General features: G+C 58.6%; 1 protein-coding gene across 8 annotated transcripts in view; it reads left to right on the top strand.

The window, feature by feature from the left end:
- Nucleotides 1-24,430, top strand: part of SBF1 (SET binding factor 1) — a 28,239-nt gene extending 3,809 nt beyond the window's left edge. Inside the window, exons 2-42 of one of the 8 annotated variants that reach the window (XM_078344168.1) lie at nt 2,835-2,920; nt 3,346-3,483; nt 3,578-3,736; nt 3,820-3,930; nt 4,267-4,290; nt 4,544-4,649; nt 4,772-4,904; nt 4,996-5,104; nt 5,180-5,293; nt 5,415-5,492; nt 5,944-6,057; nt 6,143-6,271; nt 6,357-6,455; nt 6,536-6,740; nt 6,836-6,948; nt 7,804-7,953; nt 8,296-8,364; nt 8,446-8,604; nt 8,677-8,945; nt 9,031-9,203; nt 9,280-9,353; nt 9,431-9,626; nt 9,849-9,976; nt 10,435-10,613; nt 10,739-10,875; nt 10,989-11,196; nt 11,473-11,669; nt 11,747-11,884; nt 13,672-13,749; nt 14,104-14,285; nt 14,374-14,553; nt 15,183-15,284; nt 15,356-15,541; nt 15,616-15,742; nt 15,814-15,944; nt 16,017-16,247; nt 22,291-22,398; nt 22,496-22,707; nt 23,606-23,693; nt 23,767-23,898; nt 23,983-24,430. In XM_078344168.1, coding sequence (XP_078200294.1) covers nt 2,835-2,920; nt 3,346-3,483; nt 3,578-3,736; nt 3,820-3,930; nt 4,267-4,290; nt 4,544-4,649; nt 4,772-4,904; nt 4,996-5,104; nt 5,180-5,293; nt 5,415-5,492; nt 5,944-6,057; nt 6,143-6,271; nt 6,357-6,455; nt 6,536-6,740; nt 6,836-6,948; nt 7,804-7,953; nt 8,296-8,364; nt 8,446-8,604; nt 8,677-8,945; nt 9,031-9,203; nt 9,280-9,353; nt 9,431-9,626; nt 9,849-9,976; nt 10,435-10,613; nt 10,739-10,875; nt 10,989-11,196; nt 11,473-11,669; nt 11,747-11,884; nt 13,672-13,749; nt 14,104-14,285; nt 14,374-14,553; nt 15,183-15,284; nt 15,356-15,541; nt 15,616-15,742; nt 15,814-15,944; nt 16,017-16,247; nt 22,291-22,398; nt 22,496-22,707; nt 23,606-23,693; nt 23,767-23,898; nt 23,983-24,081 — 5,651 coding nt within the window. In that variant the 3' untranslated portion in view covers nt 24,082-24,430. Of the gene's footprint in view, nt 1-2,834; nt 2,921-3,345; nt 3,484-3,574; nt 3,737-3,819; nt 3,931-4,266; nt 4,291-4,543; nt 4,650-4,771; nt 4,905-4,995; nt 5,105-5,179; nt 5,294-5,414; nt 5,493-5,943; nt 6,058-6,142; nt 6,272-6,356; nt 6,456-6,535; nt 6,741-6,835; nt 6,949-7,803; nt 7,954-8,295; nt 8,365-8,445; nt 8,605-8,676; nt 8,946-9,030; nt 9,204-9,279; nt 9,354-9,430; nt 9,627-9,848; nt 9,977-10,434; nt 10,614-10,738; nt 10,876-10,988; nt 11,197-11,472; nt 11,670-11,746; nt 11,885-13,671; nt 13,750-14,103; nt 14,286-14,373; nt 14,554-15,182; nt 15,285-15,355; nt 15,542-15,615; nt 15,743-15,813; nt 15,945-16,016; nt 16,248-22,290; nt 22,399-22,495; nt 22,708-23,605; nt 23,694-23,766; nt 23,899-23,982 lie in introns of all 8 variants that reach the window. The other 7 variants (XM_035274278.3, XM_035274292.3, XM_078344176.1 and 4 more) reach the window with 7 other exon arrangements.
- The last annotated feature ends 968 nt before the right edge of the window (nt 24,431-25,398 follow it).

The raw sequence follows: 25,398 nt of genomic DNA, 5'->3' as shown, positions 1-25,398 counted from the left end.
GCAGGGACGTGGCTGCAGGAGGAAGTGCTTTTTGAGGAGCTTTCAGGATAGGAGCCGCAGTGTTGCCCTTGGGTGGTCCCTCAGCCCCACATTCTAAGGGGGAGGGAACGAGGAGACCTTAGTGCCCTGTGCCACACAGCACACTGTTTGGATTCATCCTGTTGCTGAGGGGCAGAGCAGGGAGGGTGCCCTCTTTCCTGTCTAGTCTGGGGTAGAGGCAGCACTCTGGTGGGCAAGGAGCTCAGCTGCTGGAGGTCACTTCTGTGGCCATAGGCTCAAGCGGGTAGGGGACCCTAGGGAGACATGGCAAAACCCCCACATTCCCCTGGAGGCAGGCCAGTGGCCAGGATGTGGCCTGGCCCCCGACAACACAGAGCTGAGGTTCAGGCTGGGACCTCAGAGGATGAGGAGGAGGGCTGCAGGGCCCTCCGTGGTGAGCCCTTCGGGGGCCAGCTGTGTCCTGTCGTTCCTGGGGCTCCAGAAGGTGCCCTGTACTTACGACTGAGGAACCTGTTTGTTTGTGAGGTATGAGTGTGTTGGGTGTGGGGAGGATGATCGTATGTATAGCCGACTGTACATGTTCTACAAGCCCTAATTAGCCTGTGGTCCATCCCTGCCAAGCCAACAGGTGCACTAGCAGTCACTGGGGTGTGGTGGAGGGAGGGAAGTCCTAGGGTCCTTGTAGGCTCTGGGCTGGGGCAGAGCTTCAAAGGGGAGGGGGGATGCTCTATGGGCTGAGACCTGAAGGGCCAGTCCAGGGCCGTCATGGCACAGAGGAGCTCAGGGAGAAAGGCCTGCTTGGTTGGCCTGGCCTACTCGGGCTGCTGGGCCAGCCCAAGGAGAGTGGAGCTCAGGGCTGGCTCTTTGGAGGGTAAAGCCCTGCAGAGGCCTTAATTGAGAGTTGGTGCTTCCCAAGATGAATGGGGTGGAGAGGGTCAAGGTAGACCGTGACTGGCCACTCTCCCCGTCCTCTGGGGAAGGCTGCCTTTCCTGCCTGGCCTGGGTAGGCTGCAGTGCAGCAACTACTGTCCCTGTTCACAAACCCCTCTTCCTTTTTCCACCCGCTGTCTCGTGGCAAGAACTGGGTAAGCCCTGGGTGCCAGCCAGGGCTGGGCCCTGCTGGTGGTTTGGGGCCGAGCACGAGGAGGCCTCTGGGGGAGGGGGCGGGGTGGGGGGAGGAGGCTCAGCTCGGGGCCTGTGCCTGCGTGAGCTACGTTTGGGGGTGTGGAGGTAGGTGTGGCACCCGCAGACACCTGGGCCCCCACCCAGTCTGCCGCTTGTTCTCTGCAGGGTGTTAGTGGTGGGAGGGGGAGGGGAGCAGGAAGCTGAGGTTTTGTGAGTCAGAATTGGCCCCTCACCGCCCCACCATCTCCCACTTAGCAGCAACCTGCCCACTGCTGACTTCCTTGGCTCTGTCTCTGTGACCCTGGAGGGTGTGTGGTCTCCCTGTCTGTAGGGGACCCATGGGGTGTGTGCCGTTGGGCTGCTGGGGTTGCTCATCTGTTCCCTGGAGGACAAGGCTGGATGTGGGACTTTGGGTTCCTAGGGCTCCGGGTGGGGGTCCACAAGGGGCTCTGTGTCAAGCATGACCCCACCTTGCCTATCTGGCTCTGCTGCTTCCGCCAGGTGGGCAGCTGTCTTGAAGCCCGTCCAAGTAGAGGATGGGTGCATGCCCTGGGACCTGTGGGTTATGTGGAGGTGAAGGCAAGGAGGCTTTTGTCCTTCCCACCGCACCTCTTCCATCCTCCACAAGCCCTGGGAGGCCTGCGGAGCCACCCTGCAGCGGGAGCCGCACCCTGAGTGTCCCATTGTGGTCCCCACCAGGCTTCCTGGTTTGGCTCTCTAGGGCGTTTACCCCACCAGTGTGGACTGGGCCTGAAAACAGTGTCCTGGATGTGATAGTGGGGGAGCAGAGTAGAAGGAGCTTCAGGGGTTCTGGGGCTTCAAGGAGAGGAGGAGTCTGTTGGGGAGAACTAGGCCTCTTGGCTCTCCCTCCCCTGAGAGCCCTCCTCCTGGCCCAGGGGAGCTTAGGCTGTGCTCAGCACCCATCCTGTGGCTTTTGTACAGGGAGATTTGGGGGCAGGGAGCACACCTGGGCGCAGCCATCCTCCCACTCTCCTCTGAGAGCTGCTGGATCCCAGCGCTTAGGAGGCCATCTTGGCACCCTTTAGTGGTCATCCTAGATCAGGTCTCCATCCTTCCCGTCCAGCTGCTGCCCCTCTGAGTCGTACTGGCTGTGGGGATGGTGTTCTAACAGGCACCTGCCAAACCCCATCTTCTAGGACCTGTACTAGGGACCTGTCTGTCTCCGAGGCAGCCAGGATAGGGAAGAATTTGGGGCTGCAGGTGCAGGGAGTGTCCCCTAGCCTTGTGGGACTGAGGTTTCTTGAACCCCACACAGACAGCAGGTGTGAGTCCTCCACACCCCCAGCTGGGCCCAGGGCTGACAGGTGACAGGGAGCTCTGGGGAATGCCCACTGTTGGGGGGTTGAGAGCCTAAGTGGAGGGCTGCCTGTGGCAGCAGATGCTTTGGGGGCTGTCGAATAGTCCAGAATTGTTGACCTTCGATGGAGGGGTGCTGTGCTGTGTGAAACTGGGATGGTTAGGCTGAAGGTCTCTGGGGTGGGATTGGGGAATGGGGGTGATAATGGCAAGGGCTTCTCTACTCTCAGGTGGCCTTGGGGTCTGCCGCTGCCCAGCACCTTCTCCATGCAGACCTGTTTCTCGGGAACAGAGGCTGGTCTGGTGCCAAATGAGGGCCTGGTGGGTGTCTCAAGCCTCCTGGTGGGTTGGGGGGTGGGTCCGGTGCTCTGACCACCTGTTCTTGTCCTCAGGGAGTGGGGAAGGCCAGGGCCAGATTCTGCAGCGCTTCCCGGAGAAGGACTGGGAGGACAACCCCTTCCCTCAGGGCATCGAGTTGGTGAGTGGAGGAGTGCTGAGATGGTGCTGGCAGGTGGGGAGGGCAGGTGGGCACAGTCTTACGCTGACCCCTGCTGGGCTAGGGACAAGATAGCAGAGCCACTCTCAGCAGGTGTGGCTGGCTTGGCCGGCAGGCTTCTGGGGGGGCACAGTGACATGTGTCACTGTGTCATGTTGTCCCTCGTGATGGTGGGGACTGTTCCCCCATCTCCTGGTCCTTGTCCCAGATGGGTAAGTCAGAGGCTGTTACTCCTTTCACCCAAAGAGACTGACGCCCAGGAGGCCAGATGTCACCTGGGTCACCAAGCAAGGAACTGCCTGTGTGTGTTAGAGCTTCCAGGCCTGATGGTGCAGTTGCTAGGGCAGGTGGGCTGGTTCCTGCTGCAGGTGTAGGGAGAGGAGCTGACTGCTGAGCCCTCTCTGCAGTTTTGCCAGCCCAGTGGGTGGCAGCTGTGTCCTGAGAGGAATCCACCGACCTTCTTTGTTGCTGTCCTCACCGACATCAACTCTGAGCGCCACTACTGCGCCTGCTTGACCTTCTGGGAGCCGGTGGAGCCTTCACAGGTCAGCTTGGGGGCTCCGGGTACAGCACAAGTGAAGCTATGCCCTTGGGCCGTGGCCAACCCCCCCACCCCTGTCTCCACCTGACCCCCAGCAGGAAATTACACATGTGGAGGATGCCACAGAGAGGGAGGAAGAGGAGGATGAGGGAGGCCAGACGCACCTGTTGTCCACAGTGCCTGCCCCATCTGTCCAGCTGTTTGCACCCAAGACGCTGGTACTGGTGTCGAGACTTGACCACGCGGAGGTGTTCAGGGTGAGGCAGGCAACTGGGGTGGCGAGGCAGGACGTGGGTGCTTCTGTCGGCTGTCCTGCCACTTCCTGCTCTGGTCATTGCAGAACAGCCTCGGCCTCATCTATGCCATCCACGTGGAGGGCCTGAATGTGTGCCTGGAGAACGTGATTGGGAACCTGCTGACGTGCACTGTACCCCTGGCCGGGGGCTCACAGGTGGGTCTCAGGGGCAGCTGGTGTCTGCACAGCCACAGGCCCTCCTGCTGGGGCCCTGGTAGGCATGTGGAGTCCAGCCAGGGCCACACACAGCCAGAGGCCTTGGTTGCTCCCTCCCGAGTCCTCATGCTGCCATTGCTCCCGACAGTCCTGGCCTGCTCACCTGGCCCTCGCACTTGTGCTTTGGGCCTGCCTCCCTCAGCCTCTCTGTCTACCCCTTTGTGGGTGTGTGCCTGTCTCTGGATGTTGATGTCAGCGTGTTTGTCTGCTCCCTGCTCTGTGCCTGTGTGTGCTGGGGTGTCTAACCGTGTCTTTCTGCCTGTCTGTCCTGTGCAGCTGGACTCTGTTGAGGAAGGAGCGGTATGGATTCTTTGTTTCTTCCATCCACCCAGGCCCCATCCCTGCCCCCAGTCAGAGGCAGCCACTCCTGTCCTGAGTTTTCTCTGCAGCTGCCAACAGAGGCAGGGCATGGCATTTCCCTCTAGCCGTGTTGCCCATCCCAGCCAGTCCCACCTTGGGTCTGTCAGTCAACCAGGGTCTGCCTGGGGCCACAGAGCTCTGGGCTGACTAGATCTGGTCAAGCTACTGAGCCCTGATTCTTCTCGTTCTGCAGAGGACGATATCTTTGGGGGCTGGTGACCGGCAGGTCATCCAGACTCCACTGGCCGACTCGCTGCCTGTCAGCCGCTGCAGCGTGGCCCTGCTCTTCCGCCAGCTGGGTGAGCCTGTCTGTCCCACCCCTGCACGGCTACTCCTCAGGGACTGGTGGTCAGGGGTGTAGGTTCTCACCCTGTCTGGGTGGGGGCCCAGGGTCTTCTCTAAGCTTCTCTTTTTCCGTTAGGCATCACCAACGTGCTGTCTTTGTTCTGTGCCGCCCTCACGGAGCACAAGGTTCTCTTCCTGTCCCGAAGCTACCAGAGGCTCGCTGATGCCTGCAGGGGCCTCCTGGCCCTGCTGTTTCCTCTCAGATACAGGTGACCCCTGCCCGGCCCTCCCAGCCCCTCCTCCTGGCCCCTTTGCCCCGCCATGTCCCTGGACTCACTTTGTCCTCTGGGGCTTGCACAGCTTCACCTATGTGCCCATCCTGCCGGCCCAGCTGCTGGAGGTCCTCAGCACACCCACGCCCTTCATCATCGGGGTCAACGCGGCCTTCCAGGCAGAGACCCAGGAGCTGGTAAGGGCTGTGGTTTGTGTCCACCTCACGGCCCAGGCCTTCGGGTCCTTGACTGCCGGCTTCCTTGGCCCACAGCTGGATGTGATTGTTGCTGATTTGGATGGAGGGACGGTGTCCATCCCTGAGTGTGTGCACATTCCACCCTTGCCAGAGCCACTGCAGAGTCAGACGCACAGTGTTCTCAGCATGGTGAGGGGGCACCACAGGGAAGCGGGAGCCTTGGGGGCCTTTGGGGTGTGGCTGTCTGGCATCATGCGGAGTCCAGAGCTGGGGCCAGTGTGCAGCTGCCTGCTCCGTTCTGTGCTGGCAGGTCCTGGACCCGGAGCTGGAGTTGGCTGACCTCGCCTTCCCTCCACCCACGACGTCCACCTCCTCCCTGAAGATGCAGGTGAGGGTTGTTGCTACTCCCACATGGGGACCCCAGGCTCTCAGGCTGCCTCACTTAGGTCTGCTGCCACTGAGTGGCCCCACCCCCAGGCTAGCCCTGGCTCCTGTAGCACAAACAGGAAGGATCCTGGGAATAAAGCAGTTGCCAGCAGTTAGGTGTGGTGGTCGTGAATGGTGCAGGTGAAGCAGCAGGGACCCATCAAGGGGCTGGGACTTGGCATCTGGTCACAGCAACCCCTGAGGGCCCTGAGCAGGAGCACTTCATCCACACAGTTTCAGAGGAGCTGGTGGCTGTGTGTTAGTGCAGAATGGTGGGAGGGGCAGAAGGACGGGAGCCAGGGAGCCTGGGGAGGCCCCACTCCGGCTTGGAGTCGGGTGGGGAGAAGCCCCTGGGGGGCTGGGGATGGAGGTTGGCAGTGCTGGCTCTCAGCTGCGCTCAGCTCTCCTCCCAGGACAAGGAGCTTCGTGCCGTCTTCCTGCGGCTCTTTGCTCAGCTGCTGCAGGGCTATCGCTGGTGCCTGCACGTTGTGCGCATCCACCCGGAGCCTGTCATTCGCTTCCATAAGGTGGGCCGACTGGTGGCTGGGGGTGGGGTGGGAGACAAATGCATGGTGGAGACCCCTGAGGGACCGATTTCCTTGTGTCCCCCAGGCAGCCTTCCTGGGCCAGCGTGGGCTGGTGGAGGACGATTTCCTGATGAAGGTGCTGGAGGGCATGGCCTTTGCTGGCTTTGTGTCAGAGCGTGGGGTCCCTTACCGCCCCACGGACCTGTTTGATGAGGTGCACCCCCGCCCTGCCCTCCCAGTTTCCTGCCCTGGCTGGCCTTCCTGACCATGGCTTACCTACCCTCCTGCCTGTTCACTAGCTGGTGGCCCATGAGGTGGCACGGATTCGGGCGGACGAGAACTATCCCCAGCGTGTCCTGCGTCACGTCCAGGAACTGGCAGAGCAGCTCTACAAGAACGTACGAGGGTGGCAGGATGGGAGGGTGTTGTACCACCTTGACCCCTGGACCTCTGCCCCACACCTGCCATCTCCCTGCAGGAGAACCCATACCCAGCGGTGGCGATGCACAAGGTACAGAGGCCCGGCGAGAGCAGTCACTTACGACGGGCACCCCGGCCCTTCCCCCGGCTGGATGAAGGCACCGTGCAGTGGATCGTGGACCAGGCTGCGGCCAAGATGCAGGGTGCACCCCCAGCCGTGAAGGCTGAGAAGAGGACCACAGTGCCCTCAGGGCCCCCCATGAGTGCGTCATGAGGAGGGAGGGGAAGGCAGGCCCCAAGCGTGGCTCAGGATGGGCATGGGGTCAGGGGTCGGAGTGAGTGTGTTCTGTCCCTGCAGCTGCCATCCTGGAGCGGGGCAGCGGGCTGCATGTCAACAGCGCCCGGCGGCTGGAGGTCGTGCGCAATTGCATCTCCTACGTGTTTGAGGGGAAGATGCTTGAGGCCAAGAAGGTGAGAGCTGTGCAGGCTCAGCTGGGCCAGAGCAGCAGGGTTCAGAGGAGTCCCAGGCTGCACCTCGCCCATGTGGGTGGTGACCCTGCCCCAGGGCCTCCTCTACCTACTGGACAGCTGGAGGTGACGGGGCTGGCTGAGGGAAGGTGGGCGCCAGGTCTCCTCTCCTTGATCTCAGTGAGTGGTGGGTCAGGCCTGCCTGGGAGGACCAGCCAGGGAGCTAAACTTGCATTTTTAGAAATTAGAAGACTCTTAAGGTTTCACTATTATTGCTATGTTTCCTCTGAGGTTTTCCCCTAGACTGCGTAGGCCCACACACGTCCCGTTCCTCATACTTTAAGGAAAATGGAGCTTGCTCCCTGCTGTTTCGCCCTGTGGTGCTCACTTAATACCTCTGGGGTCTTTCAGGATGGCCAGTTGGAGTCTCTTGTTTTTCATGGCTGTGTGGCGTCCCTTTGGGACTGCTAGATTGGTGATGGATGATGTAGCAATAGAACAGACTCCAGGCTCTTCTGTGGCCGAGCCTGTATCAGATGAGTCTCTGAGCCACTGGCCAGCCAGGCAGCTCTGAGCCTGTGAGCACAGGGGCCTGGACCTTGAGGCCTCCCTTTCGAGTGCGCTCCCTGCTGGCTCACAGGTGCAGTGTCTGTGTCCTCCTGTCTGGCTTGGTGAATTGGACTTGTGGAGTTGCTGGGCCCAGTGGTTTTAGTCTTTACTGGTCAGCAAAGCCCCAGAGTCTGGGACACCCTACCTGAAAGGCATTTGGGTCTCCTGGACACCTGCTGCCCTCCCTGCCTGGGCCCCAAGTGGGTCTTCTCTGTGCCCTCAGCCCACGTCCCCTTTCCCCACCCCCAGCTGCTCCCAGCCGTGCTGAGGGCCCTAAAGGGGCGAGCTGCCCGCCGCTGCCTCGCCCAGGAGCTGCACCTGCACGTGCAACAGAACCGCGCAGTTCTGGACCACCAGCAGTTTGACTTTGTGGTCCGTATGATGAACTGCTGCCTGCAGGTGAGGCTGGGCCTCCCATCCTGCCAGTGACACGGCGTGTGAGCAGGGACAGGTGGGGAGACCTGGTCTGCGGGTGAGAGTGGAGAGTGGGTGCCAGAGATTCCTGGGCCAGTGGGCAGGGGTCCTTGGTCTGCAGGGAACACGGTGGAGAGAATCGTTGTTCGGGCAGGTGCCAGAGCCTGGGGTCTCCTGATCTTGAGCCTCCGAGGCCAGCCCTGTGGAGCTGGAGCCAAGGGTGTCAGGTGCTGGTCTGTGGTGGCTGTGGGGGTGGTGGAGGTGTCCGGGGAGGCGAATGCTGCCTGGGAGGGGAGAGGTCCTGACAGGCCCTTGCTCTGCCTGCAGGACTGCACTTCTCTGGATGAGCATGGCATCGCAGCTGCTCTGCTGCCTCTGGTCACAGCCTTCTGCCGGGTGAGTGCTAGTATGCCCCAGGTCTCCTTTCCAGCCACCTCCTGGCTGCATCCAGCTGAGCTTCTCTCCTGGCTTCTGCAGAAGCTGAGCCCGGGGGTGACGCAGTTCGCATACAGCTGTGTGCAGGAGCACGTGGTGTGGAGCACGCCACAGTTCTGGGAGGCCATGTTCTACGGGGACGTGCAGACTCACATCCGGGCCCTATACCTGGAGCCCACTGAGGACCGGGCCCCCACCCAGGTGTGCAGAGACTCCCTGGGCTGGGGGCTGGGGGCAGCATGGCCCTGGCTCATGCATGTGGTGCTGTGGCAGGAGGTTGGGGAGGCACCTTCCCAGGAGGACGAGCGCTCTGCCCTAGACGTGGCTTCCGAGCAGCGGCGCCTGTGGCCAACCCTGAGCCGTGAGAAACAGCAGGAGCTAGTGCAGAAGGAGGAGAGTACGGTGTTCAGCCAGGCCATCCACTACGCCAACCGTATGAGCTACCTCCTGCTGCCCCTGGACAGCAGCAAGAGCCGCCTGCTTCGGGAACGCGCAGGGCTGGGCGACCTGGAGAGTGCCAGCAACAGCCTGGTCACCAACAGGTGAGGCAGGGACTGGGGTTTGGGCCTGGTGGAGGCGGGGCCGGGGTGGCCGGGGCCCGTGACCATCATCTCTTCCCTGGCGCAGCATGGCTGGCAGTGTGGCCGAGAGTTATGACACGGAGAGCGGCTTTGAGGATGCAGAGACCTGCGATGTAGCTGGGGCTGTGGTCCGGTTCATCAACCGCTTTGTGGACAAAGTGTGCACAGAGAGTGGGGTCACCAGTGACCACCTCAAGGGGCTGCATGTCATGGTGCCAGGTACGGGGTCTGGGCTGGCAGCACCCTCTTGGTTGGGTGGAGCTGGGCCTGTAGTGTGAGAACTGCCTTCCTCCAGACATTGTCCAGATGCACATCGAGACCCTGGAGGCCGTGCAGCGGGAGAGTCGGAGGCTGCCACCCATCCAGAAGGTTTGTGGGGGCCGGTGGGGCTGTGGGTGCCCGAGGCTGGGGCTGCATCTTGAGCTCTTGTTCTTGTTTTTGAGCAGCCCAAGCTGCTTCGGCCACGCCTGCTGCCCGGTGAGGAGTGTGTGCTGGACGGCCTGCGTGTCTACCTGCTGCCAGATGGGCGTGAGGAGGGTGCGGGGGGCAGTGCCGGGGGGCCAGCACTGCTCCCAGCTGAGGGCGCCGTCTTCCTCACCACGTACCGGGTCATCTTCACGGGGATGCCCACGGACCCCCTGGGTGAGCCTGCAGACCCTTCTGGCCCTGTCGTCCCCTCCCCCAGCGTCTGTGGGTTGGGTGGGCTTTCCCTGCGTCTCCCTCCCTCTTCTTGGGTTCTGGGTCCCTGTGGGAAATGGGGCTTTGTCTGCTCCTTCCCCACCCACTTGGGAACCCCCCATAACTGTGGTTCTGGGGACCCCCACTGCCGCCTTCCATACTTCTGACTGCCTGGCATGTCCTAAGTCGGGGAGCAGGTGGTGGTCCGCTCCTTCCCAGTGGCTGCTCTGACCAAGGAGAAGCGTATCAGCGTCCAGACCCCTGTGGACCAGCTCCTGCAGGATGGGCTGCAACTGCGCTCCTGCACATTCCAGGTGGGGCGTGGTTCACGGGTGGGGCCCTCACCCCACGCAGCCTGCTGAGCCCCTGGTCTGTCTTGTGTGAACCGGTCTGTCTTGTATGAACCATTTTTAAGCCAGTTTCCACCAGTGGCCTTGTTACGCCTGGGTCTCGGGGGCCCTCACTGTGGCTCTTGAGTTGGTGTCCACTATTTGTTTGATGTGCAGTCTTTGGGTCCTTGCTACTTCCTTGGAGTGCTGACCCTCAAGTCCATGTTTTGGGTGTGCCTTGCCAGTCCAAACCTCACCTCACAGCCCCTGAGATTTAGAGCTTACACAAGTGTGTGCCTTTGAGTGACATGGGCACTGGCCTTTGCCTGTGACTTGCTTCTTTCTGTGTCGTGCCTGAGGGGGAGGGGAGCCTGGGACCGTCAGAGTTGGGGGAGCGGCTGAGGGGCCACCCAGATCCCTGAGGGCTTCTTTTTCTGGCGAAGCTGCTGAAAATGGCCTTTGATGAGGAGGTGGGGTCTGACAGTGCCGAGCTCTTCCGAAAGCAGCTTCATAAGCTGCGGTACCCACCAGACGTCAGGGCCACCTTCGCATTCACCCTGGGCTCTGCCCACACACCTGGCCGGCCACCGCGAGTCACCAAGGACAAGGGCCCTTCCCTCAGGTATGGATCTGGGTCCCAGGGCCAGGGCAGCTGGGCCTCAGCCACGTGCCCGCTCCAGCCTCCTAGGCCGATGTACCCCTCTCTGTCCCTCTTTCTCTCACCTTTCCTGACTCTGCGTGCCCCAGAACCTTGTCCCGGAACCTGGTCAAGAATGCCAAGAAGACCATTGGGCGGCAGCATGTCACTCGCAAGAAGTACAACCCCCCCAACTGGGAGCACCGGGGCCAGCCGCCCCCTGAGGACCAGGAGGACGAGATCTCAGGTGGAGGGGTGGGGCGGAGTCCTGGGTGGTCTCTGGCTGCTGACACTCACCAGGGAGGATCAGGGCAGGCAGAGTGGCCTCTGAGTGATGACCCGTGTGTCCGGCCTGCGCAGTGTCAGAGGAGCTGGAGCCCAGCACGCTGACCCCGTCCTCAGCCCTGAAGCCCTCTGACCGCATGACCATGAGCAGCCTGGTGGAAAGGGCTTGCTGCCGTGACTACCAGCGCCTTGGCCTGGGCACTCTGAGCAGCAGCCTGAGCCGGGCCAAGTCTGAGCCTTTCCGCATTTCTCCCGTCAACCGCATGTATGCCATCTGCCGCAGGTGAGGGCTGGCCGGGGGTGGCCGGGGTGGCGGGCAGATGCCTGCAGGTCTTCCCTGCCTGCTGTGGGCCTGGGTCACGGTTCCTGGTCATGTAAGGAATGTGGAGGGGGCGAGGGCAGAGGGATGGCCCACAGGGCTGGGGGTTGGTGGGGCCGTGGCTGAGCTGGAAGTGCCTTTCACTGGGAGCCACGGGCTGGCTCCTCTTGCCCTGCTTGTGGTGTGAGCCCAGAGGTGGGTGGGGTCGCCAGCCGCCTTCACGCTTCTGCCTCCCCGCAGCTACCCGGGGCTGCTGATCGTGCCCCAGAGTGTCCAGGACAATGCCCTGCAGCGCGTGTCCCGCTGCTACCGCCAGAACCGCTTCCCCGTGGTCTGCTGGCGCAGCGGGCGGTCCAAGGCAGTGCTGCTGCGCTCTGGGGGCCTGCACGGCAAAGGTGTCGTCGGCCTCTTCAAGGCCCAGAATGCACCTTCTCCAGGTACCTCCCATGTCCTGCTGTGTGACCACCCTGCTCCATCCCACTCACCCCTGCCTCAGCTCCTTGTCCTCCCTTAGGCCAGTCCCAGGCGGACTCCAGTAGCCTGGAGCAGGAGAAGTACCTGCAGGCTGTGGTCAGCTCCATGCCCCGCTACGCGGACGCGTCGGGACGCAACACGCTTAGCGGCTTCTCTTCAGCCCACATGGGCAGTCACGGTGAGAGTGCTTGTGGACAGACAGGGCACTTTAGGGGGCTGTACTGGCATTTATGGTATGGCAGCCAGGCCAGGGAGGGGCAGAAACATTGCTGGTCATGGATATTTGGGTGTGGGATGAGGATGCCCTCTGGGTGCCATGGTGCAGAGGTGGGAACCCGCCCAGACCAGGTGTGTCCCCTGATATCCTGCCTGTGCTGACGTCCTGCCCGCTCTGACTGCCCTGCTCTCCACCTCTTCGTCTGCTGCAGCTTCCTGCAGGGGCTTCCGGGTGCTGCCTCTACACAGCTCTGTCTTACTGTTTCCCACAGCCTGGACAGATGCTCCTCTGTCCTGTTCCCTCCAGTGTCACTGTTTCCCTCATCCCCCACCTCCGCCCTTGCCACATCCCCCTATCCACACTGTCTTTGGAGCCTCTGTTACTGTGTGTCCTGGTTCCTTGGGCGTTGCCCAAGCTGACCTTGATGTCTCTGTCCTCACCACCACGCACACTTCATGGGTGCCCTGCACACACTGAGGTAGACTGACCCAAGGCCGGGGTGGTAGGTGTGTCCCACACTCACCCCTCCGTCCAGAGCAGCTGTTCTCTGGCTCCAAAGTGGCTTTGGTTTTCCAGATGTCACATGATATGGTTATGTTTTACAGTAACCATGTCTTTCAGCCTTCCCACCCCTGCCAGAAACCCTGAGTGGCGCTTGCAGGTGGCGCCCCGCACCATGCCTGTGCCTCCCACGGAGTCCCTTTTGCGTCTCCGACCATCCCCAGTGCCAGTGGCTGCTGCCTCCCAGTGTCCCCCTCAGTGGCCAGCAACGCTCAGGGACTTAGCTTCCTTCAGCTGTAGCCGTGGGCGCTAGTCCTGGCTCTGACCTCTTCACAAGGACACACTGGGCCCTGATTGGCATCCTAAGCAGGCTGGTGTCCTGTCCACACTGTGAGCTGGGCACCTGCAATGTGGCAGCTGTCAGGATGCAGGGTGTGTTGGGCTGGCATTGTGCTTGCCCCATAGTGACCACTTGGTGGACGAGGGGATGTTGCCTTGCACCTCTCTCAGTCCTACTCTCAGGCTCTACAGAAGCAGGTGAGCCTAGGGCAGGGCCAGGCACCCAGAGATCATCCCGTTGTGGACCCCAGACATCTCCCAGCCCCTTGGGCTGCCACTTCCTCACGTGGCCTCCCCGTGCCTTCGGGCCACATTGTCCGGACTGTAAGTCTCAGCCTGGGACTCAGATTAGCCTGTGTCCTGGACTGAGCTACTCTCCATCCTTTTGGACTGGGCTCAGAGCCTGAGCCCACCCTCTCCCCTCTTCGGGAAACTTCTAGGCCGCTGCTTCTCCAGGCCATACCTCTTGGGTACCTCTTGTTGCTGTGCCCTGGAGAGGCCTCTGCACGCCTGTGTGTTGAGAGTTGAGCTGTGCTCATCACAAGTCCTGGCCCCCTGAGTGGAGGACGAAGGCCAGGATATGGAGGAGGGACTCAGAGTTGCTCTGAGCTGTCTTGAATGGGAAGAGAGGAGGTGTTCAGAGGAGAGCCTGGGACCCTGGGCCCCCTACCGTACAGTTCTTCTGTTGACTTGCAGTGCTCTGCGGCCTGCCCTGCCCTGCCCTGGCAGAGAGGCACACAACAGGATGCCTCTTCCCGCTCTCCTGAGACTGGGACTTGGGGCTGACACCCTGCTGTCTCCAGGCTCCCCAGGGGGCTTGGTGGGACCCTCTGGCCTTTAGGCACCCACATGCTGGGCACACAGAGGCTTGGGGTTAGATCTGAGCCTTCTCTCTGCTGTGCCCCCAGTTCCCAGCCCCAGAGCCAGGGTCACCACGCTGTCCAACCCCATGGCGGCCTCGGCCTCCAGACGGACCGCACCCCGAGGTACCGTACCGAGCCTGTGCAGGCCCGCTCCCCCTTACTTGGTGCTGGCGGCCTCTAGTGTGCACTGAGTTATTGTGGGCACTAATGTTTCCCTCCACACCTGACACTAACGACCCTTTTCCCCAGCCCCAGTCCTTAACCGCCCTGACACACGAGTCCTGCCCTAGAAACTAACACTGGCTGACACCCCATGTCTCAACATCTGCGTGTTCCAGTCCTCCTCTCACACAGCCCTGCTGGGGTCTAATCACCCCTGCCCTGGGAGCTCAGCCCCCTCCCTGGAGGCCGGGCCCAGGGCCCAGGTAAGTGGTACCCTGGCCCCACTAGGGTTCTTACCTGGCCTCTCCTCCACAGGTAAGTGGGGCAGTGTCCGGACCAGTGGGCGCAGCAGTGGGCTTGGCGCCGATGTGGGCTCCCGGCTAGCTGGCAGAGATGCGCTGGCCCCACCCCAGGCCAACGGGGGTCCCCCCGACCCAGGCTTCCTACGGCCGCAGCGAGCAGCCCTCTATATCCTTGGGGACAAAGCCCAGTTCAAGGTGACTGGCGTGAGGGGCAGGGGCAGGGGCTGGGCAGGGGGCTCAGGGCCTGGACGTGTCTCATGGTGCTCGGCCGGACTCCTTTTAGGGTGTGCGGCCAGACCCCCTGCAGCAGTGGGAGCTGGTGCCCATTGAGGTGTTTGAGGCGCGGCAGGTGAAAGCTAGCTTCAAGAAGCTGCTGAAGGCGTGTGTCCCAGGCTGCCCTGCTGTTGAGCCCAGCCCAGTCTCCTTCCTGCGCTCGCTGGAGGACTCAGAGTGGTTGATCCAGGTCTCTGCACTGCTCCTGTCCCTCCGCCCACCTTGGTGCTGGGCCCACCGCTTGGCTAGAGCCAAGTGGACGGGTCTGGTTTGCCTGTCCAACAGTGTGGAGCACTGGAAGGACAGTCACTTCCCGCCCAGGCTCTGGTGCCTGGAAGGCAGCTGGGAGACCGGGCCTGGCAGGAGGCTGGGGTCAGCTGACAGCGGCCAGAGCCTGGGCATGGCTGTCTTGGGACAGCCTGCTGGGCCCAGGTGGGCTGATAACCACATGTGGGATGTGGCTTGTGGTTCTGGGCCTCTGCTGCATTCTCTCGGGGGTGGGCACTGAGTGGACGCTGGCTCAGTAAATACTGGAAGGCTTGAAGATGGGGCCACCGGGCGTCTTGAGGGATGGGGACCTCCCTCAGTCCTAGAGGGCTTGGAGTGGGTGGGCTGTGGCCAGCAGGCTGGAGGCAGTACTGTTCAGCATGCCCAGCGCAAGCCGTGTCTGTCCAGTGCTGTGCCCACAGACAAAGCTCAGAGGGCTGTGGACAGGGCCTGCCTCCCCAGTGCCTGTGGACATGTGGGTCTCTGGTCTGGTCAGGGATGGGGCGGGAGGGCAGTGCGTCCCAGAGGTGCTAAAGGCACCTGTCTCTGCAGATCCACAGGCTGCTGCAGGTGTCGGTGCTGGTGGTGGAGCTCCTGGATTCAGGCTCTTCTGTGCTGGTGGGCCTGGAGGACGGCTGGGACATCACCACCCAGGTGTGTGGTACATGGGGCTGGGGAGGGCCAGGCTCCCGGGCTCCTCGCTGACCTCCTGGCTGTGCTGGCAGGTGGTGTCCTTGGTGCAGCTGCTCTCAGACCCCTTCTACCGCACACTGGAGGGCTTCCGCCTGCTGGTGGAGAAGGAGTGGCTGTCTTTTGGTCATCGCTTCAGCCACCGTGGAGCCCACACCCTGGCTGGGCAGAGCAGTGGCTTCACGCCCGTCTTCCTGCAGTTCCTGGACTGCGTACACCAGGTGGGCAGGCCGCTGTGTGGGTGGGCTGGGGCCGTGCACCCTGACTCCTGGCCTCTGACCCACATGGTGTGCAGGTCCACCTGCAGTTCCCCATGGAGTTTGAGTTCAGCCAGTTCTACCTCAAGTTCCTCGGCTACCACCACGTGTCCCGCCGTTTCCGGACCTTCCTGCTCGACTCTGACTATGAGCGCATTGAGCTGGGTATGTGGGGAGTCGGGGTTGGGACAGCCGCAGCGTCAGGAGGGACCCAGGCTCATGCTGCCCCTGTGCAGGGCTGCTGTACGAGGAGAAGGGGGAACGCAGGGGCCAGCTGCCGTGCAGGTCTGTGTGGGAGTATGTGGATCGGCTGAGCAAGAGGACACCCGTGTTCTACAATTACATGTATGCACCCGAGGACACAGAGGTAAGCTGGGGCCTTGGGGAGGGTGGGCAGCTCCTGCCTGACCCAGGTCCTCAATGGCAGGCCCATCCCCAGGTCCTGCGGCCCTATAGCAACGTGTCCAACCTGAAGGTGTGGGAATTCTACACTGAGGAGACGCTGGCCGAGGGCCCTCCCTATGACTGGGAACTGGCCCAGGGGCCCCCTGAACCCCCGGAGGAAGAACGGTCTGACGGAGGCCCTCCCCAGAGCAGGCGCCGTGTGGTGTGGCCCTGCTACGACAGCTGCCCCCGAACCCAGCCTGACGCCATCTCACGCCTGCTAGAGGTGCGTGTGGTCCCGGGCAGGGTCGGGCCTGGCACCCCCTCCTCTTGCTGCATGTGAGTGAGTCTGTGTACTTGTACGTGTGTGTCAGTCTGATCACCCCGGCAGTTGGTGTGGCCCTCCCATCTCCCCACCATATGAACTGCCTACTGGCCTGGGGTGGCTGTGGCTCCCCAGTTCCCTGCCCCACTCAGTGGATGCTTCCAGACAGTGACAAGAGGGCTGTCATCAGGGACCCCCAAGTCTCAGTGCACAGCTTCCACTCTGAGCATGTGTGTTTCCCCTGACCTGGCTTTGAGCAGCTCAGGCAGCTCTCGAGGAGTCAGCCCTTAGAGATGACAGTGTTTTACCCTCCGCCGAGGTGAATGGGTCACCTGAGGCAATGCCCCAACTCCCTAATGTGAGCAGCCCTGGGTTCTTGCCCTGGAAGCTTGGGGTTGACATTTAGGCCTCTCTTACCCCTCATTGTGCCATCCTTGGTAGGCCTGGACTGAACAGGGCAGAGACGCCTGGGAGGGGAAAGGAGCCTGTGATTGGCTGGTGGTTGGGTTGGTGTGTAGGGGCTGGGGCAGCGTCCTGGCATGGCGCTGCCTTTCTGGGCAGTCCAGCAGCCAGAGTCTCTGTAGGGGCTCAGCAGCAGAGGGCTGTGGGCCTCAGACCTAGGCTATGGGAGGACCTGCACTCAGCTACCTGCTGTTGGCTGTGTGGCCTTAGAAGTTATATAAGCATCTCAGAGCTTCTGTTTCCTCGTGCAGAAAGTGGAAATGCTGATTCCTGCCTTATAAGGAGGTGGTGAGGCTTACATGAGTCATTTATTTCAGTGACCCAGCATTGGGGCACAGAATTGAGGGAGCATGGTAGTCATGGTTTGTGATAAAGGTGACCCACAAGCACAGAGGGCTGTCCCTTTTTCTCTCTAGCTGTGCTCATTGTCTTAAAGTTGGCACAGTCTGATCGATGCTAAAGGATCCACTCAGCCTTGTCATGACCAGCATCATCAGCTTGGTCTGTTATTTTGTATACTTTTTTTTTTTTTTTTGAGATGGAGTCTCGCTCTGTAGCCCAGGCTGGAGTGCAGTGGTGCCATCTCGACTCACCGCAACTTCCGCCTCCTGGGTTCAAGCAATTCTCCTACCTCAACCTCCCAAGTAGCTGGGATTATTGGCACAAGCCACCATGCCCAGCTAATTTTTGTATTTTTTAGGAGAGTTGGGGTTTCACCATGTTGGCCAGTCTGGTCTTGAACTTCTGACCTCGTGATCCGCCCGCCTCAGCCTCCCAGGCACAGTGGCTGATGCCTGAACAATTTCGGCAGTTTGGGAGGTCAAGGTAGGCGGATCATGAGGTCAAGCGATCGAGACCATCCTAGCCAATATGGTGAAACCCCGTCTCTACTAAAAATACAAAAATTAGGCCAGGCACGGTGGCTCAGGCCTGTAATCCCAGCAATTTGGGAGGCCAGGCCAGGTGGATCACTGGAGGTCAAGAGTTTAAGACCAGCCTGACCAACATGGTAAAAACCTATCTCTACTAAAAATACAAAAAATTAGCCAGATGTGGTGTCAGGCACCTGTAATCCCAGCTACTGGGAGCCTGAGGCAGGAGAATCACTTGAACCTGCGGGGGTGGGGTGCTGGGATTACAGGTGTGAGCCACCTAGCCTGGCCTACTTTTGTTTTTGTTTTTGAGACAAAGTCTGACTCTTGCTCAAACTGAAGTGCAATGGCACAATTTTAGCTCACTGCAACATCCGCCTCCCAGGTTCAAGTGATTTTCCTGCCTCAGCCTCCTAAGTAGCTGGGATTACTGGCACACGCCACCATGCCCAGCTAATTTTTTGTATTTTTAGTGGAGACGGGGTTTCACCATGTTGACCAGGATGGTCTCGATCTCTTGACCTCGTGATCCACCCGCCTCGGCCTCCCAAAGTGCTGGGATTACAGGCGTGAGCCACTGCACCCGTATTATTATTATTATTATTTTTTTTAGACAGTCTCGGCTCACTGCAACCTCCACCTCCCGGGTTCTAGTGATTCTCCAGCCTCAGTCTCCTGAATAGCTGGGATAGAGGCACTTGTCACCATGCCTGGCTAATTTTTTGTATTTTTAGTAGAGACAGGTTTTCACCATGTTGGTCAGGCGGGTCTAGAACTACTGACCTCAAGTAATCCACCTGTCTCAGCCTCCGAAAGTGCTGGGATTACAGGCGTGAGCCACCATGCCCGGCCTAATTTTTGTATTTTTAGTAGAGACGGGGTTTCACCATATTGTCCAGGATGGTCTCGATCTCTTGATCTCGTGATCCGCCCACCTCGGCCTCCCAAAGTGTTGGGATTGTACAGGCGTGAGCCACCGCACCTGGCCTATACTTGTATTTTTTACTGGTCTGTGTGTTTCTAAGGTGAATTTCTTGTACACAGGATGTAATTGGGTTGTCTTGCTATCCAGTCTAATGGCTTATTTTATTGGAAAATTAGGCCATTTTAATTTACTGTAATTAATAATGTAGCTGGGGGCTGGGGTTAAGTTTAGAATCTTGCAGTCTCTTTCCTCTTTGTCCCTTCTATTTTTTTGTTCCTTCCTTTTCTTTCTTTTTTTTTTTTTAAAAAACAGTTTTGTTCTTATTGCCAAGGCTGGAGTGCAGTGGTACAATCTCAGCTCACTGCAACATCCACTTCCTGGGTTCAAGCAATTCTCCTGTCTCAGCCTTCCGAGTAGCTGGGATTACAGGCACATGCCATCATGCCTGGCTAATTTTTGTATTTTTAAAAGTAGAGATGGGGTTTCATCATATTGGTCAGGCTGGTCTAGTACTCCTGACCTCAGGTGATCTGCCCACTTCAGCCTCCCAAAGTGCTGGGATTACAGGTGTGAGCCACCACGCCCAGCCCTTCCTTTAAAAAAAAAAAAAAATAAGCGTTTTTAGTGTTTTGAGTTGAGCTATACCTCTTTGTGTTATATTTCAGATATAAATATCTGCCAGGAGCTAGTCATCATCTGTCTTGAAATTTTATTACTCCATTCACACCAGAAGAGCCTTAACAGCATATTTCCATTCACCCCTTTCCTGTCCTTCTGTTACTGTCACACATTTTACTTTTACGTGTGACATAAACACCCAGCATGATGATGATGATGATAATGTTGTTTTTGGAGATGAAGTTTTCCTTTGTCGCCCAGGCTGGAGTGTGTGGCACGACCTTAACTCACTGCAACCTCCACCTCCTGAGTTCAAGCAGTTCTCCTGTCTCAGCCTCCCAAGTAGCTAGGATTACAGGTACCCGGCACTATCCTGGCTAAGTTTTGTATTTTTAGTAGAGATGGGATTTCACTGTGGTCTCGAACTCCTGACCTCAGGTGATCCACCCACCTCAGCTTCCCAAAGTGCTGGGATTACAGGTGAGCCACTGTGCCTGGCCCTATTTTTGTTTTAAATAGTCAACTTTGTTTTATGGAAATTAAGAAACAAGGAAAAAGTCTTCTATTTTTGCCATTTTTAACATTCTTCATTCTTTCAGTATAATCTGGTCTGGTTATCATTTCTCTTCAGCCTGAAGAATTTTTAATATTTCTTGTAATGCAAGTCACAAATTCCCTCAGCTTTTGTTTATCTGAAAACATCTTTGTGCCTTTTTTTTTTTTTTTGAGATGGAGTTTCATTCTATTGCCCAGGCTGGAGTGCAGTGGCGTGATCTCGGCAAACTGCGACCTCTGCTCTCGGGTTCAAGCGATTCTCCTGCCTCAGCCTCCCAAGTAGCTGGGATTACAGCTGCCCACCACCATGCCCAGCTAATTTTTGTATTTTTAGTAGAGACCATATTGGCCAGGCTGGTCTTCAGCTGACCTGGTGTCTGCCCACCTCAGCTTCCCAAAGTGTTGAGATTAAGGCATTAGCCACCTCACCCGGCTGTGCCTTTATTTTTCAAAGGCATTTTCTCTGGTTATACAATTCTAGCTTGACAGCTTCTATTTTTTTTTTTTCCACATTTGGCAGTTAAACTGATGTCACTTTAAAAGATACCATTACTGGGCCGGGCACGGTGGCTCACACCTGTAATCCCGGCTCTTTGGGAGGCCAAGGCAGGTGGATCACAAGGTGAGGAGTTTGCAACCAGCCTGGCCAACGTGGTGAAACCCTGTCTGTGCTAAAAATATAAAAATTAGCTGGGCGTGGTGGTTCATGCCTATAATCCCAGCTACTCAGGAGGCCGAGGCAGGAGAATCGCTTCAACTGGAGAGGCAGAGGTTGGAGTGAGCAGAGATCTCGCCATGGCTCTCCAGCCTGGGCCACAGAGGGAGACTCCGCCTCAAAAAAAAACAAAGATCATGAGTTTGTTTTCTGGCTTGTATTGTTTCTGCTTAGAAGTTTGTGTTCATTCTCATCCTTAGAAAGTGTGTATAATGGTGCCCTTTTATTCTCTGCCTTCAGATTTTTGTCTTCAGCAATTTGACCATAATGTGGTTTTTGTTTTCATCCTGGTTGAGGCTCTTTAAATATCTAGATCTACGGGATGATCATTTTTGTCAGATTTAATACATTTTAGGCCATTGCATCTATAAATTACTTTTTCTACGTAATCTCTCCCTTTCCTCCTGGCACTTTATTTTCCCATAGGTTGCTGAGGCTGTTTCTTTTTCCTTAGTCTTTTTTATCTTTACAGTTCATTCTGGATGACTTCTGTTGTCCTGTCTTCAAGTGTACTACTACTTTTTGTTTTGAATATACTCAAGCCCATCAAAAATTTTTTTTTTTTCCTTGCGACACGGTCTTGCTATGTTGCCCAGGCTGCAGTGCAGTGGCACAATCATGGCTCACTGCAGCATGGACCTCCCAGGCCCAAGCAATTCTTTTTTGGAGACAGGGTCTCCCTATGTTGCCCAGGCAGGTCTCAGACTCCTGACCTCAGGTGATCCATCTACCTCAGCCTCCCAAAGTGCTGGGATTATAGGCGTGAGCCACCACCACACCTGGTTCCATCTAATGATTTTAACACGTTTTATTCTTGTAGGGATTTCCCATCTGATCAACCGTTATGTCTATCTTTTCTTTTAAATCTGGAAACATATTTACAATTTAAATATATTATATGAATATATATGTAAAAACACGGGGTCTTGTCATGTTGTCCAAGCTGTTCTCAAACTCCTGGGCTGAAGTGATTCTCCCTCCTCAGCCTCCCAAAGTGCTGGGATTACAGGCGTGAGCCACCATGCCTGATGCCTGGCCTCGGCTCATAGCTTCTTAGTAGCTGCTCTCTGCCAGGCCTTGTGACATCTTGCTTTGCACATGGCAGCTTAATTTGGCCGAAGACTCAAGGAGGTCTCTGTCTAGATTTCTAGAGCCCTTCTGCTGTGGTGCTCCCTCCCTCTGGTGCAGACCTGCCTGCACTTGCGCCCCGGGACGTCCCATCTGTCTCCTCTGCTCAGCTCAGCAAGCTTCTGTGTGTTGCTCTGGCCCTGCCTCCCTGCACTCTGCTTGGGCAGAAAATGGGGGTGACTGTGGGGCCCACCTAATGTGGTCCCATGTCTTAGGCTCCTGTCTCAAGCTGCCCTGCTTGCCCAACATCCGAAATAACTGCGTCCTCTTGCCCAGTTTCATCACTGCATATGGAGGGAGGCTCTTCAGACTGATTCTCTGTCAGGGCTGGAAGTGGCCGTCGGCCTCGTGTTTCTCTTCGGAAGTCAGCTGTCAGTTTTGTTGTTGCTGTTTCAGAGAGTCCATGTCTTTTTTTCTTCTAGATGGTTTTGGGACTTTTCTCTTTTTCTGTCCCGTTTTGGGGTGTTTTTAACTTGGGCGTTGCAGTCTGTAGTGCTTCATGATGTTGTTTGATGCCTCTGGTTAGCTTGGGAAATTTTTCAACTGTTTTCTCTGAATATTCATTTTGCCTCTTCCTTCCCTCCCTCTTGCCACCTCCTCCTGTGGCCCAGTTACACACATTAAGGCCTTTTCATTGTGTCTCTTGGCTGTACTTTCATCCTTTTGTCTTTTCATGCTCTAGTCTGGATATTTCTGTTTGAATAAAATTTTCACTAATTCTGCTCCCAGGAGCTGCAGAGGCTGGAGACAGAGTTGGGCCGACCCACTGAGCGCTGGAAGGACACCTGGGACCGGGTGAAGGCTGCGCAGCGCCTCGAAGGCCGGCCAGACGGACGTGTGAGTGAGGGCGAGTGTGGGTGGCCAAGGTGGGCATGTTGCTGGAGAAATCGGAGTCTGCCCAGCCCTGATGGAAGTCCCACCCTCCTTTTTGCAGGGCACCCCTAGCTCCCTCCTAGTGTCCACGGCACCCCACCACCGCCGCTCGCTGGGTGTGTACCTGCAGGAGGGGCCTGTGGGCTCCACCCTGAGCCTCAGCCTGGACAGTGACCAGAGTAGTGGCTCAACTGCATCTGGCTCCCGCCAGGCTGCCCGCCGCAGCACCAGCACCCTGTACAGCCAGTTCCAGACAGCTGAGAGTGAGAACAGGTATGAGGGCACCTCCCACTGCCGCACAGACACCTCTGAGCTGGTGTTCTGGGAGACTGCAGGTGCTTTTGAGGACCTTCAGTCATTTTTGTCTTGAGACGGAGTTTTGCTCTTGTTGCCCAGGCTGGAGTGCAGTGGTGTGATCTCAGCTCACAGCAACCTCCGCCTCCCGGGTTCAAGCCAGCCTCCTGCCTCAGCCTCCTGAGTAGCTGGGATGACAGGTGCCTGACACCACGCCTGGCTAATTTTTGTATTTTTAGTAGAGACAGGGTTTCACCATGTTGGCCAGGCTGGTCTCAAATTCCTGATCTTTGCCCACCTCAGCCTCCCAAAGAGCTCGGATTACAGGCGTGAGCCACCATGCCTGGCTGCTTTGTCATTTCTTAGGGTGGAAGGATTTGTTGGGAAGGCCACAATGGTGGCCTAAGTATAGGCCACCATTGGGAGGGGTTTGGGGTATAGGACTGGTGGCCACAGCAGACCACAGCCTGCAATGGCTGAGAGGAGCAGAGAGAGGGGGTGGTTGTACCACACTCGTGAGTCTGGAGCCTGGCTGGATCCATCCGCCGGAGCGCTGCTTCTGCAGACCTGCCTGCCAGGCATCCCTCTCCTCTTGAGGGCACCTGCCCAGCTTGAGGGGTGGCGAGGCTGCTTTCCCAAGACCCTGAGGCTGTGGTGTGGGGATGCTCCCTGGAGTCTGGAGGGTATGAGGCTCCCTTTACCATCTCCTTTCTGGGCACAGTGTTTCTGGGTTTGCAGCCCCAAGGCTTCTTTGTGGCCCCCCTGGCCAGGATTCTGGCCCTAGTTCAGTTCTGGGGACGGGGACTCTGGTCTTACCTCCTGGGCCTCCCCAAGCCCTGTGACAGCCAGCCTTGCTCTGGTTCTGCCGCAAATGCAGGTCCTATGAGGGCACTCTGTACAAGAAGGGGGCCTTCATGAAGCCCTGGAAGGCCCGCTGGTTCGTGTTAGACAAGACCAAGCACCAGGTGAGTGATGAGGTGGTGGGTTGGGGAGGACCCATGGGGGAAGGGGCTACCCTGACTCTGTGGCCTCCTCCAGCTGCGCTACTATGACCACCGAGTGGACACAGACTGCAAGGGTGTCATCGACCTGGCGGAGGTGGAGGCTGTGGCCCCTGGCACGCCCACCATGGGCGCTCCCAAAACCGTGGATGAGAAGGCCTTCTTTGACGTGAGCCTTGGCTGGGGCTTGGGAGAGGTAAGGCAGGGGCTCCGTGCCGTGGGGCTGTGGAGTCAGTAACCCACCCTTCTCCAGGTGAAGACCACGCGTCGCGTTTACAACTTCTGTGCCCAGGATGTGCCCTCAGCCCAGCAGTGGGTGGACCGGATCCAGAGCTGCCTGTCAGACGCCTGAGCCTCCCGGCCCTGCCCGGCTGCTCTGCTTCCAGTCGTTACAGACCACTAGGGGTGGGCAGGGCCGCCCCGGCCATGTTTACAGCCCCGGCCCTCGACAGTATTGAGGCCCCGAGCCCCCAGCACTTGCGTGTACAGCCCCTGTCCCTGCCCTGCCCCGCCCCACCCGGCCGGCCCTAACTTATTTTGGCATCACAGCTGAGCACCGTGCCGGGAGGTGGCCAAGGTACAGCCCGCAGTGGGCCTGTAAATAGTCCAGCCCCGTCAGCATGTGCTGGCCCAGCCAGCCGGCTGCAGGCGAGTTGTTTCTAGAACCAGACAGAGTCTATATAAAGAGAGAACTAACGCCACGCTCGTGTGTCTGCCTCATCCACGCCCTGGCTGCCCGTTTTCGGCTTGTCCAGAGGGTCCCATCTGCCCCTACCCAGGCCCACTAAGTGGAAGGGTTGACATCTTTCTTCTGAGCCTTCCCTGGTGCCTGAGTCCTCCCAGCTCAGCCTGCATGGCCCTGGAAGCAGGTAGGGCAGAAGCTTCTTTGCCCCCATCCCTGCCCAGGGGGTTCGGATGCAGGCATCACAGAGGCTTAGTGGGGGTCTAAGCGTTGGGTGGTCATCTGCCCCCAGGAGGCTGTTTCGGGTCCACAGACAGTTGAAGTGGACAGCAGCCGCTGGTTAGACTAGAGCTGAAGGGATGGAGGCCACACCCAGGCCGGGGGACGGTGGGTTCCCAGGGGAATGAGGGTCAACCGCATCTGGCTCCCACCAGGCAACAAGCAGCACCTGGCAGAGTGAGGGGGCTGATGCCTACTGGGAACAGACCCTCTCACTTGTTGGGAATTCTGCCCCAAAGGCCTGTCCCTCTTTCCTGAGGCATCTGTCGCTGCTCTTTTCCTATTCAAACCTGAGTGCACCAGGCCCAGGGCTTCGCCTGTTGAGCCACTGTGATGGGGCCCGGCCGGGGTTGTGGATGTTGGACATACTAAGGGAACATCCAAGCTGGTGACCGGCCGGAGGGGCTGGTGGGGGACCCCTCGCAGGTGGGAGGTGAGCAGCAGGCATGGGTGGGGGGCAGCGGGGGAAGGTGATGGTGATGGCAGCAGAGGCAGGGCCCAGTGCTGACAGGTGGGGGCCAAGACCCTGCAGGCCCAGCATGGTCCCACCACCTCCCCCACCCCACAGCCAGTGCTGGGACAGCTGGGGGAGACGTGAGGGTGGACTCACTTTAGCCATTGAGACCTCCCAGGTCTTCCCCCGCCCCCCACCGGCGGGACAGGTGGCGCCTGACCAAGGTTCCTGGCACCTGGAAAACCCACAGGTCA

This window comes from Callithrix jacchus, chromosome 1 (genome assembly GCF_049354715.1).
Source record: "Callithrix jacchus isolate 240 chromosome 1, calJac240_pri, whole genome shotgun sequence".
NCBI classification, from domain to species: Eukaryota; Metazoa; Chordata; class Mammalia; order Primates; family Cebidae; genus Callithrix; species Callithrix jacchus.
This window is presented reverse-complemented; position numbering and strand designations above follow the sequence as displayed.